At 35.4% G+C, this 16,006-nt stretch overlaps 1 protein-coding gene across 1 annotated transcript; it reads left to right on the top strand.

Moving 5' to 3' along the window:
- Positions 1-800: 800 nt before the first annotated feature.
- On the top strand, positions 801-8,196 carry LOC138321543 (transient receptor potential cation channel subfamily V member 5-like). The gene is made up of 2 exons (XM_069265292.1): positions 801-957; positions 4,344-8,196. Exons 1-2 carry the CDS (start codon positions 951-953, stop codon positions 6,944-6,946), a joined length of 2,610 nt encoding a protein of 869 aa, XP_069121393.1. The 5' UTR covers positions 801-950; the 3' UTR covers positions 6,947-8,196.
- Positions 8,197-16,006: the final 7,810 nt, after the last annotated feature.

Genomic DNA, 16,006 nt, shown 5'->3' with positions numbered 1-16,006 from the left:
CCTCCACCAACAAACATAACACGTCCCTGGCTGTTAATAGGACGTTAAACAACAAAAAATCGAAATAGGCATCGTCTGTATCGTAACTTAATTGTTTTACGTGGATTAAATATATATGAAATTCTCTTATTTTCGGAATCGAATGATATTAAGCATGATATATCTTTATCCGTAGTTCTAAATAATGGTATTTCCAGGTCGTGCGTGTCGCTATAGGAAGCCATGATAAAATGGATAAGAAATGTGTTTCTTTAAACCTACCAGCGAACTCTTAGACCCCCGGTGTAATAATTGAGGAATAACCCTGTTTAATTTCTGTAATAGGCACCATTACCTCCTGTCCGCCATAAAAACATTGTGTTGTTTTTTTTCATTATATATTAGATAAGACGCGGATAATGCCTTCAGACAGGATAATTTGTCCTTATTTAGGGATAATGTATAATCAGCTTGATCTCTACTTCTGATGCTTACAGACAAATATTTGTATAATAGGAGAACATAAATAAACATATATCCTTTTAAGTTTTACTATCGCAGTAGTGATGAATACTATAATATATATATATAATGATATAGTCATAAAATCAAAGAGACCAATATGTGAAGATAAGTAACGAAATTATTGATTTTATCTATAAAATAAAAAAGCTGCCAAGTCTTATAGACGAATAGCTAATAGTGTTTTAAATATGTATATCTATGAATAGAGATAAACGGTGTTTATTGACAAGGCCAATTAAAAATTCAAAGCCAACAACAAAGCTATGACGATTGTAATCGTCATATGTTATTGATATGGACGCGGGTATATATTGCCGTCGTACATTTTTCTAGCTAGTTACACATGACAACTGTGTGCTGTATATAGTACATCATGGAGGATGGCCCGGTGTGAACATTGATTAGTGCAGAGTACCCTACGAGGAGTACGTAAAGGTAGCTGCGAAATGCCTGGTATGTATTCGTATCTTACTTTTAAATACCATCAAACTGTTAACTTCGAGATATCTAATATTTACCCATATTATTATATTATTAACAAGAAGACAGAATTCAGTGAACGGAGCACTCATATGTACGTATATTAACATTCAAAATGTATAGTATGCATACATTGCAAACTTCTTAATATCTTCTACATATCAAACTTCGAGATCTCTGGTAATATCAACGTTTAAACTCGAGATATATAATGTGTTCTTATATATTAACATTCAAAATGCATGGTATGTATTCAAACGCAACTTCAGTGAACGCACGCGTATGTATTTATATTAATATTAAAAGTGTATGGTATTTATTGATGTCAGGGATGCTTTAAAATTACCTAATGCATGGTTAGCACAATATCTAAACTCTTTCAAATAACTGTTATTACATTTTCAAACTTTCTTGAATATATTTATAATGTGGGCTTTCCAAAGGTGAAGAAAATTGTAAATTTGTTCTATCACGTGTTTAGATCATTTTTTATCCATATTGTCATAAAAAGGTCGATCAACTCTAGATAGTTCTTTATAAAGAGACACATTCGATATATAATATATGAATTAAAAAAATGAACGCCCTAAAGGAAACGCCTCCTAAATAAAGATACAACAAGGTTATTTCAATGTTTTCATTAAAGAAAAGGTCATTTCGTTGATTTTATCATCTATCTTTTATCATTTTACTCATCTACCATCCAAAAATACCTCCTTACACAGATTTTATCTTTTAAATGATTATTCATTGACCTTTAACCCAGAAAAGTCCTGTATATATGAATATTTAGATAATTCCTATGTAGTGACAATAAATATAGATCAACTTATGCTTGTAATACAAAACTAGTGCCTTACTTAAATTAAATCATCTATGTGCTTTGCATATATATATAGTTAATAAAATTCAGAATACTGTGTGATCATTGATATTTAATTTTATTTACCACTTTAATTTGGTATGGATAAGGAAAATAAAAAATTTAATTCCTGGTTAAATTTTTGAGGTTTCTACAATTTTGGATATACATGTATATAGCTTCCTTTCAAAATACATTATAATGCAGTTTTAGAACACCGTGAAATATAAAATTTATAATTCCAGAAAATATATGTCGATGGTTTAAGATGAAATTACAACATTAAGCAAGAGTCCATGATTAAATCAATGTTAACAATATAGGTCTATTTCGCTGTTTTGTCGGTAGGTGTAGTGATAGTCATCTAACATGGGGTAATTATATAATTTGGGTGGCGTCGGGAAACATAAGACGACCCGTGTTTTGGGAGTTTAAAACATTTAATTTATCTATGTAAATATAAGAGGAAGTGATGATAAGTATAGTATTAATGTTAAGTAATATAATAGCTCCTAGGACTTTTAAAACATCAAAGCCGATGCGGTTATGGTGTTGACCTTTAACCTAAATATGCATTGATCATTTCGATCGTTAACAAGTTTTGTCATAATCATAATATTATATAATCCAGGTGATATATTCTTGAAGATTTGTGAATGAGAAGACAGCAGAAATGTATCCTGTTGACTCCATGTTAAGAATGATAAATAAAATCTCTTATTCTAGTTTGTAAATAATTTCTTAAATTTTTAAGCCATTATGATAAAAGAAATTTAATTTCATCTATTAAACAATTCTTTAAAAAAAAGATTGCAATATAACCTAAGCTTTGTTATCTTCCATGATCCAGGAGTTACAATCGCTGTCGTTATATCCACCTCTGGATATTTAACAGACAAAAAACTAAAAGCGCTGTGTGAAACAAAAGATGAGACTGGCAGTTAGCTCGTTTGATGTACATTAAAAGAATAAAATAACGATAAGTATAAAGATTTGAAGTTTGTAGTCTCTGAAATATTCAAAGAAAGTCTCTCTATGCTTGTGATTGGTCAGTTCTTTTTTCCCCTTCTTGATTGCCTTCAGTTTCAATTTGACACAGTTCAGAGGTAGGTATCATGACAGTGATAATATCCCCTGGAACATCGAGGATGTGTCTGTGTTTGTATTAAATCAAACTACAATTTGCGTTATAATCAGGAGGGTTACCCCACTGTTTATCTAAAATCCCTTCAGTTAACTAGTAAAACATTAACTTGTTGACATTCCGTCGAGTGGTCTGTGATTCTATCGAGTGGTTCGGTAATACTGTCCATAAGATGATGTCATCATGTTAACACAATAATGTGTGTGGGCCCGTCCTATTTCTAAATATTTCTATGAGTAGATAATATGAAAGGCCGTTCATGTCAAAAACGACATATTTTAACGCTTTAACATTTAACGCATTAAAACATACTTTTGACGCGTTAAAATTATGTTTACCGCGTTAACTGTTAACGCGTTGAAATGCGTCGTTTTTTACAAGAACGGCCAGACATAAGATAAATCCTTCAAACAACGATATGTTCAGAATACGAAATTTTCATATTAAAAATCATATTATGTAATAGTGCTCTTTTTGTGTGTTTTGATAACGTATCAGATCGCCTCGAAAATTTGACATTTTCTGTCCACACGATTGGAATTACTTCTTTGTCCTATATTTACCATTTGAACTAATTCGTATCCTACAGAATTACGTTTGATGGAGTCTCGTGTCATCTGGAAAATCTTGTTGATATTACTTCATCTTTGACCCTCAATATGGAAACAGACATCTTAGAGCATATCTTTGGTGAATGTTACTTTGTGCTGAAAATAAGTTAGTTATGTATTTGGTAAAGGGCCCAAAGGATCGTGACATATCAAATTTTTAAACTCGTTTGATAACGTTTATGTCACATAGCCACTCATATAAAATCCTCTATAGGCCTATATCATTTTAGGAATCAGTAATATAGCAAATTGAAGTATGCAAGATTCAATTCCAATTTTTAGATTGGTAATATTGGCAAAATGTATATAGAATTACCGAAGCAGATGTGGAAGAGAATATGCATTTGCATTTTTTGGAACCGATTTTAGATGAGGTTTTAAGAACAATATCGGAATGACTTTAAGTCACAAGAAGTTATTTAAAAAATTATCTCATTTTCATGTCTGAAATGCATTAAAAGTTGAAAAAGTTGCAGAGTCATATTCAATTGTAGAATTATCTATCCGGTTGCATAAATTATCAATTTGCTGGTTAAAAATGAAAGCAACACATTTATTGCAAATATAGGAATAATACTAGATCTAGTGTAATTGAATTGATGAAATGAATTATCTGGTTAGACACAAATATCAATTTGCTACTTAGAAAACATGAAATCAACACCTCTGTCACAAAAATATGAACATAATTTCACTAGTAACTAAAGTGGTTTAAAAGTAGTTACTCCTCTTGTTTTTGCAGGCATTTCCACGACCAAGCTGGACAAGCTAGTCCGCTACATACAGGAAAGAAATTCGGCCAAGGCGAAATGGCTACTTGAGCGGCTACAAAGACGAACAGATGAGCGCCAGGTGTTAGATTATCGTTACCATACAGACGAGACCCTACTTCATATTGCCGCCAAATATCAGGATGACGGCGAGCTGACGTCACGCATTCTACAAATCGCGCCAAATCTTGTCCTCAAGGCGCGTTCGTGTGAACAGTACGCCGGCCAAACAGCCTTTCACATCGCCATCACCAAGGGTAATCTGACGGCGTTTAATCAAATGTTGAATGTAGCCGCACGATCTCCTCAGACTCTCCGTACATTACTGAGTACCCGCGCGACAGGACGGCTATTTGTCAACACAGTGATGATGGGAGAGTTGCCATTATTTGTTGCTGTTCTGAAGTTCGACAAGGACATGATAGATAAAATGTTAGACATTGGAGCAAAGTTGTATCAGCAAAATAGCAGGGGTGACACCATATTCCATTCCCTGATTAAATATGCAGCTGTGTACCCCGATAAAGCGTGCGAGGTTCGTGAGATGATGGAATATCTCCATGACCGCCTTGTCCAGTTTACTAAAAAGATCGTTGAAAAACAAGCACTGGCAAGAAATGGGGGACAAAAGGAAGAAGAGGATGAGGAGGACGACGACGATGACGACGACGTTGAAGATGACAATGACAAGGAAAGCAGCGAAGTTAAACCAATTGGAAATGGCTTCCATCATGATATGGCATCTACTAAAAACTTCCCGCCATTGGACACGAAAAAGACCAAAATAGCATGGGACGCTCCAAAACAAAAAGAAAAGAAAGCCAAGTTGGAAGAGACATCGTGTAATGAATATACTCATGTGTGGTTTCTCAAAAACGACGACTTTCAAACGCCGTTACAACTGGCAGCTGAATATGGTATGGTGACGTTATTTGAGTTCATTCTCAATATTGAGGACATCTACTGTGTGTTCAGTGCGGACGACGGTCTGTTTGACATCAAACTTTACGATATTACAGAGATCGACTCCATAGCAAATATGCAATCTCAAACGATGTCTGTCGACCATGATGACTTTGACGACCGAGGCTGCTTTGGAGCAAACGGCTCCTTGACAACGGTATCCATCTTGGAAATGATGTTCGACAACAACTACAAGAGTTCATCAGCCTTCGAGTTAATGGAACTTTTGCCATTAAAGGTTCTCATTGAAGCAAAATGGAATTTATACAAAAGCACTTACATTTTCTGGATGGTGATTCACTTCATTTTCATGGTTGTTCTCAGTGTATTTGCGGTAGAACGAACAAGTCTTCACTTTCCAAAGTTTCCAAAAGCAACGAACTCTTCTTCTACCGAAAACATCATCTCTGTTTGGATAGTGAATGTATCACAGTGGATTGAATTCGTCTTTGGGATTATCTATTTCCTCATCGGAGTTCTCCTCATCTTCCCCAAGGTAAAACGACCTCATCGCTCACGCTACTGGCAACATAACGTTGGTTATATAACTATGGTGCTGATATTAGCTATTTGTCTTCTACTGGATTCACTGCTGACGTTTGCTCTAGAGATCCATGACGGCGTTCCCTTGGTATTTGCTCTGCTGACAGGCTGGTGGTTTAACGTTTTCTTCCTACGAGGTTGGCAGGTGTTCAGCTTCTTCACCGTGATGATACAACGTGTCATATTCGGAGACCTCTTTCGATTTTCGGTATTTATTGGGCTTGAACTTGTTGCCTTTACAACTTGTATGCATACGGTATTCCAAGGACAAGGTGTTCCGAACGTCGAAGGAATTTACTCTTCAGCGGAAGTTGGGACGGTATTAGAGTTCGGATCCACTATGCTGTCCATGTTTAACCTTATGTTAGGATTATCAAATATAGGTGGGTTACGTGAAGCTAGAGTACCCTGGCTGTCCGTCATTCTCTTTATCGGATTTGTTCTACTTACTTATGTTCTTCTTTTAAATGCTCTAATTGCTATGATGTCTGCGACTTGTGGAACGGTTCTGGAAAATCGCTACGAACAATGGAGAATTCAGCAACTATCAGTTATTCTATTTATTGAAGATCTTCTCAGTATGTTTTGTATGAATAGAATTTTAAGATGTCCAGCCAAACTAACAAAGATGGAGATATTTCACCCAGCCAAATTGACAACAAAAACACATATACGATATTACCTTAAGATGCAGTCTTTACAAGGTGACTTCGCATCCGAAGAAGATACAGAAATCATTCAAAAGAAAACGCAAGCCGAGATAGCAAACACTGTCAACACTGAACTACTTCAGTCCATCAAAAAGGAAAGTAAATTCATGGTGCCAAAGAAAGAAGAACGCAAGCCAATTCTCGTGTCCAGAGAGACAGAAACAGACGACTATCTATTAGCTCCAACAGTTGTTGCAGCTCCAACTGCTTCTATCGTTCCCATTTATCATGAAGTAGGCGAAACAGAGGCTGTGCCTACAGAACGTGACTTACAAGCCGCGAGACAAATACACAACACCAAGCACGTGTCTAAGATGGCTGGACCAGGACGTGTAGTCTACCATGAACATACAGAATAGATTGCTACGCAATGTCCAAGCGGGAATGGTACATGAACATAAGCATATACAACAGCCCGTTATTTTGGCGGATCAGTCTTTCGGAATAGGCTGCCATGAACAAATTGGTTTGTTGGTTTTGCTTAACTTTCTGGGGTCATCGATCTCTTATGTGTACGATGTATTGCATGTGTGAAGTGCTTGCATGCTTTTGCATAGTGGGATATGTTCGTTTTTGTCTCCGTGTGACTGTTGAGCATAATGCTGGCCTGAACAGTACTTGAATTTTTGTATTGATATATCTTGTTATTTTCGAAGATGCCTTGTGATGTAATATGATCATCCAGAATACAAATTGATATGGAAGGTAGGGACAGGACATATACAATAAAAGTAAGGAAGGTTCTTAATCATATATGAACATGAATATTGAAGTACGTGTACATGAAAGGTAAATCGTTCAAGCTGACAATGTAAGTTTTAAAAACATTCGAGATGAGATTTAAGTATTTCTTGCAAGTGGTTTGCTGATGGTATCTGTAATTCTAAGTGATCGACGGTCATTGATTTCTTAAATTCCACCAAAATGACGCTATACCCGTCAAATCAGTTGCTTGCGAGCCCCGATAACAAAATTCAAAACAAACAGTACCTTTACCTAAAAATTGTAAATACTTTTCAGTTATATTTCAAATTATGTGAAAATGAAAATAAGAATTAAATACTTCATTTTTCACTGAGTAATATTATACAAATTTTATTAATTCCACGTATTGTAATTTTAAACCCATTTAAAAGGTTTGTATGATCTCAACAAAAAGTATTTATAAACAAGCATTGTCAACTTTACGTTTAAAAGATATAAACAACAGTATCATTGCAATTATCACACTTAATTAGAGTAGCGTTGTTAGGGTGGGACCTTAACCAGGACTTGGGATATTTATATTTGTTAATGTCAAATGGCTTTCGCCAACCATTACCAAACGTTTACCAATTGGCATTTACATAAAATGGTCTTCATCAAAATTACGATTTATAATTCAAACTAAAGTCTATAAACCTAAATGACATCGAAACAAGAAATTTAATTATTTATTTCCCAATTACAACAACGACCCAGCTTAATAATTAAGTTCGATACATTTCCTGTTATTATTCTGGTCATATATCATTGCGTAATCCCTGATCAAATTGTCACGATACGTGTTAATATTATCTCGAATTTCATAAATATTTTTTTCAATGAATAAATAATGCTGAATACTGCATCTGTTGATTTATTAGTTATTCTTGACACAGCTTAGACCTGACAAAGGTGGATCTGATATGCATATCAAATCAACTTTAGATTGGTTTTCATGTTAAATGAATATCAATTTTACACGTGCAATTTAAAGATATTTTTATGCAATTTAGTTAGTTTCAGCTTTATAGCCTTCATGATATTAATATTTCTATTGAAAAAAGCATTTCAAAAAACCAGAAGAATTCAACGAAGTGTCCATATATCCATGCAACATGACGGATATCCATATTATACAGATATACAATGTTCTTTACATACAGAAAATGTATTTATAAAATTTGGGCTTTTTGAGGATATATTGAAAAGAACAGTTATTAAATTCAGGGTCCAGAACAATTGAATATCAGATATGATTGTCAACCTATTCATCACCACAACAGCATGAATTGTGATAAGGTACACAAAATGCACAACAGGTTAAAACGAAACAGGTAACAAAACATTGAATGAATAAACAAGGAATTATAAAAGCCTGTACCATTGGTGCTGTTTCTTTCTCTCTCACCACGCCTGAAGGAGCTTTATATCAAAGAGGTATGTTGTAGTTTCTGTGATAAAGGGAACATTCAGAGATGTCTGAAGGACATTTGTTCTTTTCTTTTCAATGCCTTTACAGACCGACAATTATCATTCAGGGTCGTACAAATTATTGCATGGACGAATTTCATTTTATAATTCTTAGCCTAACAATAAGGATAAACACACAGCTGAATTGTAGACATATAAAAGATAAAATGGTGTATTCGTCGAAGTAGAGGAACAAAGCGCATCTACCGATTACGAATGTGGGCCTATGTTTATGATTTTTGCTTACGCAGGTCATAGGTCGTGGTTTGAAGTATTCTATTGTTTACTTCGATTGACATTCGTCAATTTATCAACAAAGGTTATCCATGCAGTCAGCGTGTCTATTGGAAAATAATACATATGAATTACAGCGAAAAAATAATTCTTAAGAATAGGGATTTATAGTTCATATGAGTTATATTTGACATTGATATTGTCAATAACATTGAAATAAAAAAATCGTTTACTTTTAGATAATACAATGTATTTTAAGTTCTGCTCTTGTATAACACTATCAAAAAATCAATAGCAATATACATTTTGTCAACATACTGTACATGTCAAACATTCATTACGTGACAGCTGATTTTGGCACAATATATGTTCATGTCACCTCGTTTTTGACAAATGAATTAAAAATGAGTAATAAGGTTGACAACTCTACATGGGAAGTTGATATCAATTTACTTTATTTTTACACTTAATATATTTATGTCAGGAGGTAAGACTAGATACTAAATATAAATATGTAATATACATATGCACTATGCAGGTGCATAGTTATTTTATAGCCCGATAATTAACTGAAGTTTGACCTTAACAACATTCATCTATGTCTGTTGTTTTACGATGTTTCATCAAAACTAACTGCAGTCTCTGTACAGTTTCCTAGCTTCCACAAAGTCTTTTACCAGCTTGACAACAATCGTTTGCCTTCTTTTTCAGAATCTTTGATGGTTAAATAACATTTTACCACTATAACGTTACGGTTGCATGATATAGCGCATATGTTTTTAGAAGACGAAAGATATTACTTTAACGTTGATTTAAGTTATATTGTTCGGTCAAATTGGATTAAAAGAAATGCATTGCTGTGAATGAAAGCGTCTGTTCTGTAAATAAGTGTGTTTTATAGTTTTGTCAATATTTCACTATCGGTAACTATCCACGAAATATTATCAACGCTCCAAACCAAAAAACAATCGCACGAATATTACATCTTGTACAGAAAGACTGAAGAATTTTTATTTGGTAGTGGTTGGTAATATACAAAACACGAGTGGTTTCGCTCTCATGCATTCTTTGAATTCAAGACAATTACTCTCTAGTGGTTCAAGAATCAGGCTCCCACACAAAACACTAATACATCATTTTCCAGAGTAGCAGCGATAATCAATACGGATATTAACTTGCTTTATTAGTTTCCCATAATAGATTAAATATTAAACACAAATGGAATGACATTCAACAACAGTAATGTTGAGTAGCGAGCTTTTGACTTAATTGTGTAATTATCCCTCGGGTACTTAATGAAACAAGACCTGATTACACATTAAGTAATTTTATCATAAAGTCAATTGTTATGTATGACACTAAATACATGTAGTTATGAGATAAGGGAGATAACTCCTATAGCTTTTTTTTATCAATACATCCTATGAAGGTCATATCATTGATTTAGGTTATAGAACTTTCTAGAATATAATCATGTATAAACAAATATGTTTGTAAACATGTTGATTTTAAGTAGAGATCTAGAATGATCTATTTCCAGAAAGTTATGTGTGTTTATTTGTTTACTGCTTTTAGTTAGATATTTCTGGAAGTAGAAGGTTCTCCAATATTCTTGAATTAGGGTTTAGCTATATATACTCCAGCTGTCCAAGGCTAATCAGAACTGTAATGAGACCTGTAATGAGACATATCAAGAATTGTACAGCGCCATATAAGATTCTATTGGGAGAGCTATTGTGACTTTATCTGTGGATTATTACAACATTTTGTGTGGATTTATTCATATTGCCTGGAACTTTACAAATCATCGGTGGACATTCAATTTCCTTGTGGATTTGTGATTATTGTTAATTTGAAACCTGGAAGGATCAAGGATTATACCAGGACATTCGCATACAGATAAGTAACACTTTAAATCATCGTACTAGTCTTGTACCACCACCAATTACTTTAGATATTGTAAACCATCTCTGTATAATATTGTATATATAATTAAATTGTGTTTTGAATTTAGCTGCTGGTTTCTCCTTTCTGTTATTCGTTAATGTAACAGAATTGGGGGCTCGTGTCCGAGATCGATATTTAATTTGTGAAATCTAACTTTGAAAAATTAATTTAGAAATTTTCAAAATTTGTGTACAAACTTTGAGTTTACATTTGAAACCAACAGCTAGATAAATATGACTACTATGCAGGTAGAACAGTTTGTTAAAGCGCCATCCCTGGAAGTTCTTTTGCAAGTTAATAAGAAGGATTTACTGTTATTGGGTAAACATTTAGGCCTTACTATCAAAACTAATTTGAGGAAAGCTGAAATTAGGAATGTAATTATAAGATATTTTGTTGACAATGGCAAATTTGACTCTAGTGCATTAGATAGTATAGAGGAAACAGTCAGCTCAGAAATTCAAATTAGACAAATGGAACTTGAACATGAAATGAAACTAAGACAAATGGAAATAGAAAAAGAGTTAAGAGAAAAAGAAATAGACAAAGAAAGAGAGTTAAGAGAAAAAGAAATTGAAAGAGAATTAAAAGAAAAAGAGATTGAGAGAGATCAGATGTTAGAGCTAGAGAAGCAGAAAATTCAAGCTGAAACAGAAACTTAGAATGAAAGAATTAGAGCTAGCTTCTCAAGACAGTTCAAGTAATCTAACTTTTAGGGGTTTACAAGGAAACAGAGGTTTTGATGTCAGTAGAAACATTAGGTTAGTTCCTCCTTTTCAAGAGAAAGAAGTTGACAAGTATTTTCTGCATTTTGAGAAAATAGCTGACAGTATGAAATGGCCTGAAGATAAGCTTACAATGCTTCTTCAGAGTGTCTTGATTGGTAAAGCTAGAGACATTTATTCTTCTTTATCTGTAGATGAGATTTCAAATTACCAAGTAGTCAAGAAAGCTATTTTGAAAGCTTATGAGTTAGTTCCTGAGGCTTACCGCCAGAAATTTCGAAACTCGAGAAAGAGAGATGAACAAAACTCATGTAGAATTTGCCAGAGAAAAGGAACAATTATTTAATAGGTGGTGTGATTCTAAAGAAATTGATGAGGATTTCGGTAAATTGAGGCAATTATTGTTGATAGAGGAGTTTAAACGTTGTGTCCACACAAACATAAAAACTCATTTAGATGAGAGAAAAGTTGAAACCCTTAGTGAAGCAGCTACAATGGCTGATGATTACGCTCTCACCCACAAAGGCTCATTTGTTAAAAACAGTTCTCAAGACAAAAACAGTACCACAGGTACTAGTAAATTTGGTCAGCCTAGGAACCCAACCTTTAGTGGCCCTTCCAACGACAAACCTAAATTAGGTGATAAAACTAAGTCTGCTTATAAAACAGATGATAGGGTAGGTGTGGGGTCTCCTTCTGGTCCTGTTTGTAATTACTGCAAGAAAGTAGGGCATACTATGTCTGAATGTTATTCTCTCCAGCGTAAGGAGCAAAGGCGTAAACAGTCAGTTCCTTCTGTGTTAGCTATGTCAAAGCCTAGTCAGAAACTTAGTGATGTTGTGGAAGATTCTAAAGTGTCTGTTGAAATTAAGAGCTCAGAGTCTGATAGTGTCTTGGAGAAGTACTCTCCATTCATTTCTGAATGTTTTGTTTCACTTACTAGTGATATATTACCAACTTGAAACCTGTGAAGATTTTGCGAGATACTGGGGCTTCTCATTCTTTGATATTAGATGGCGTAGTGCCTTTGTCTGAGGAGACCTCATGTGGTAGTAGTGTTTTGCTTCAAGGTGTAGAGTTAGGTTTTGTTAATGTGCCTCTCCATTGTGTTTATTTAAAGTCAGATTTGGTTACTGGGCCTGTCACCATTGGTGTTAGACCGGAACTTCCCATAGAGGGCGTGTCGCTCATTTTAGGCAATGACTTGGCTGGAGAGAAAGTTAGGGTAGATCCCTTAGTGTCCAGTATCCCTGATAAAACAGATGATGCTGAGACTATTCAACAGGAATTTCCTGGTATTTTCCCTTCTTGTGCTGTAACTCGTTCAATGAGTAAGAAGGTTTCTGATGTTGCAGTAGTTGAGGATCATTATAGTCCAGGGTTAGGTGACACTTTCTTGGCTCATGATATAGAGGATGTCGGGAGCAAGTGTGATCTTTTGAGCAATCCTGTAGACTTTGATAGTGATAGAGTTGTTCCTAACAAGGGTACTTCTTTGTCTGACATGATGAGCAAATCATCTTTGTCTAGAGAGGAGCTTATAGTAGTAGAACAGGAGAAAGATCATGAAATCTCCTTATTGTGTAATCGGGCTTTGAGTGAGGAAGAGGCTGAGAAAGTCCCGGTTTGTTACTTCCGTCAGTCAGGTGTGTTGATGCGCAAGTGGCGCCCCCCTGATGTGTCTCCCGAGGAAGACTGGAAGGTTGTCAATCAAATAGTTGTCCCACCGAGGTATAGGCAAGATATTCTAAGTTTGTCTCATGACGTACCTATGGCAGGGCATCTAGGTGTGACCAAGACTTATAACAGGATCTTAGATCACTTCTTTTGGCCCAAGTTGAAACGGGATGTGGCTGATTTTTGTAGGTCTTGTCATACTTGTCAGGTGGTAGGGAACCTAATCAGAAAATCCCTGTTGCACCTTTGCACCCCATTCCAGCATTTGAGGAACCATTTAGTAGAGTCATTATAGACTGTGTAGGTCCTCTACCCAAAACTAAGTCTGGGAATGAGTATCTTTTAACTATTATGTGTGCTTCCACACGCTTTCCTGAAGCCATTCCACTCAGGAATATTAAAGCCCCTAACATAGTCAAGGCTTTGGTTAAATTCTTTACATTGGTTGGTCTTCCAAAAGCTGTCCAATCGGACCAAGGTTCAAATTTCATGTCTGGTATTTTTCAACAAGTCATGTACCAGCTCCAGATCAAGCAGTATAAGTCTAGTGCTTATCATCCAGAGTCTCAGGGTGCTTTAGAACGTTTTCATCAGACATTGAAGAATATGATGAGATCTTATTGTTTTGAAAAACAAAAGAGATTGGGACGAAGGTATACACATGTTGTTGTTTGGCGTTAGAGAATCTGTACAAGAATCTCTTGGCTTTAGTCCCTTTGAACTTGTGTTTGGACATACTGTACGTGGTCCTTTGAAAATTTTGAAAGACAAAATTTTGGACGAAGATTCTAAAGTGAATCTCTTAGAGTATGTGTCTAACTTTAAGCAAAGGTTGACAAGGGCATGTGAACTGGCAAAAGAAAATTTGGCCGTTACTCAAACCAAAATGAAAACATGGTATGATAAAGATGCCCGTGCAAGAAGTTTTGATCCAGGTGACAAAATTTTGGCTCTATTACCAATACCGGGTCAGCCTTTGCAAGCTAGATATTTTGGACCTTATGTTGTTGAGAAAAAGGTCGATGATGTTAACTACATTGTACAAACTCCAGGGAGGCGCAAGAAAACTCAATTATGTCATGTTAATATGCTTAAGGAATATGTAGATAGAGAAGAGAGCAAGACCTCTCAACCTATTGCTACTTTGGCCTCTGTACCATCACAAAGTGAAAGTACAGCTGATATTTGTAAATTAGACTTAGATGGTGGTGTACAAGATGTAGGTTTAGACTGTGGTGTTAAGTTACGGAATTCAGATGTGCTCGCGAACTTGGACAAGAAACTATGTCATCTATCGGAAAAAGAACGCAATGAAACTTAAAGATTTGATACTTGAGTATAAAACATTTGTTTCCGGATACACCAGGCAAAACAGATGCTATCTATCACGACGTGGATGTAGGCGATGCGCAACCTGTCAAGCAACATCCTTACCGTGTCAATCCTTTGAAAGAAGAACACTTAAAAAAAAGAAATTCAATACATGTTGGACAATGATATTATTGAACCAAGCAAAAGTGAATGGAGCTCTCCATGTGTTCTGGTGCCAAAGCCAGACAAGACATACCGGTTCTGTACTGACTTCAGAAAAGTAAACTCTGTCAGTAAAACAGACTCTTATCCAATTCCAAGGATTGACTCATGTATTGACAAAGTTGGCAAAGCCAAGTACGTAAGCAAGTTTTGACCTGTTGAAAGGATATTGGCAGGTGCCATTAACAGAAAGAGCCAAAGAAGTGTCTGCATTTGTAACTTCACAAGGTTTGTACCAGTACAAAGTTATGCCATTTGGTATGAAGAATGCCCCGGCAACATTTCAACGTCTTCTTAACAGCGTGATATCAGACCTGGAAGGCTGTGATGGATACATTGATGACGTCATCAACTACCACGACACGTGGGAAGACCATCTACGCGGGATTCGTGAATTCTTCGAAAGACTCACTACCATGAAATTGACTGTAAACATTATTTGAAATGTGAATTTTGTCATGCAACTGTTGAATTTTTAGGCCATTGTTGTAGGACAGGGGCAGGTTAAACCTGTTCAGGCCAAAGTAGAATCAATTATAGATTTTCCAGCTCCTGGAGGCAAGAGAGAGCTGATGAGGTTTCTTGGTATGGCTGGATACTACAGAAAATTTTGTCAAAATTTCTCTGTTATAGCAGCTCCACTTACTGCTTTGTTAAAGAAAAATGTCAAATTTGTCTGGTCAGACGAATGTAAGTCTGCCTTTGAGAAATTGAAAGCCATACTATCAAACTCACCAGTTCTGACTGCTCCAGATTTTAATAAACAGTTTAAACTGTTTGTTGACGCTAGTGATGTAGGTGTTGGTGCTGTTTTGATGCAAGAAGGTACTGAACAAATTGACCATCCAATTTGTTATTTCTCGAAAAAGTTTGACAAACACCAGAGAAATCATTCCACCATTGAGAAAGAATGTTTAGCGTTGATTTTGGCCTTGAACCAATTTGATGTGTATCTCTGCACTACAGTTGTGCCTGTGTTGGTCTTCACCGACCACAACCCTTTGACATTCATTGGGAAAATGAAAAACAAAAACCAAAGAATTCTCAGGTGGAGTTTGACTTTGCAAGAATACAATCTTGACATCAAAC

Source organism: Argopecten irradians, chromosome 4, assembly GCF_041381155.1.
Source record: "Argopecten irradians isolate NY chromosome 4, Ai_NY, whole genome shotgun sequence".
Taxonomy (NCBI): Eukaryota; Metazoa; Mollusca; class Bivalvia; order Pectinida; family Pectinidae; genus Argopecten; species Argopecten irradians.
The sequence above is the reverse complement of the archived record's forward strand: the minus strand, read 5'-3'. Positions and strand labels throughout refer to the sequence as shown.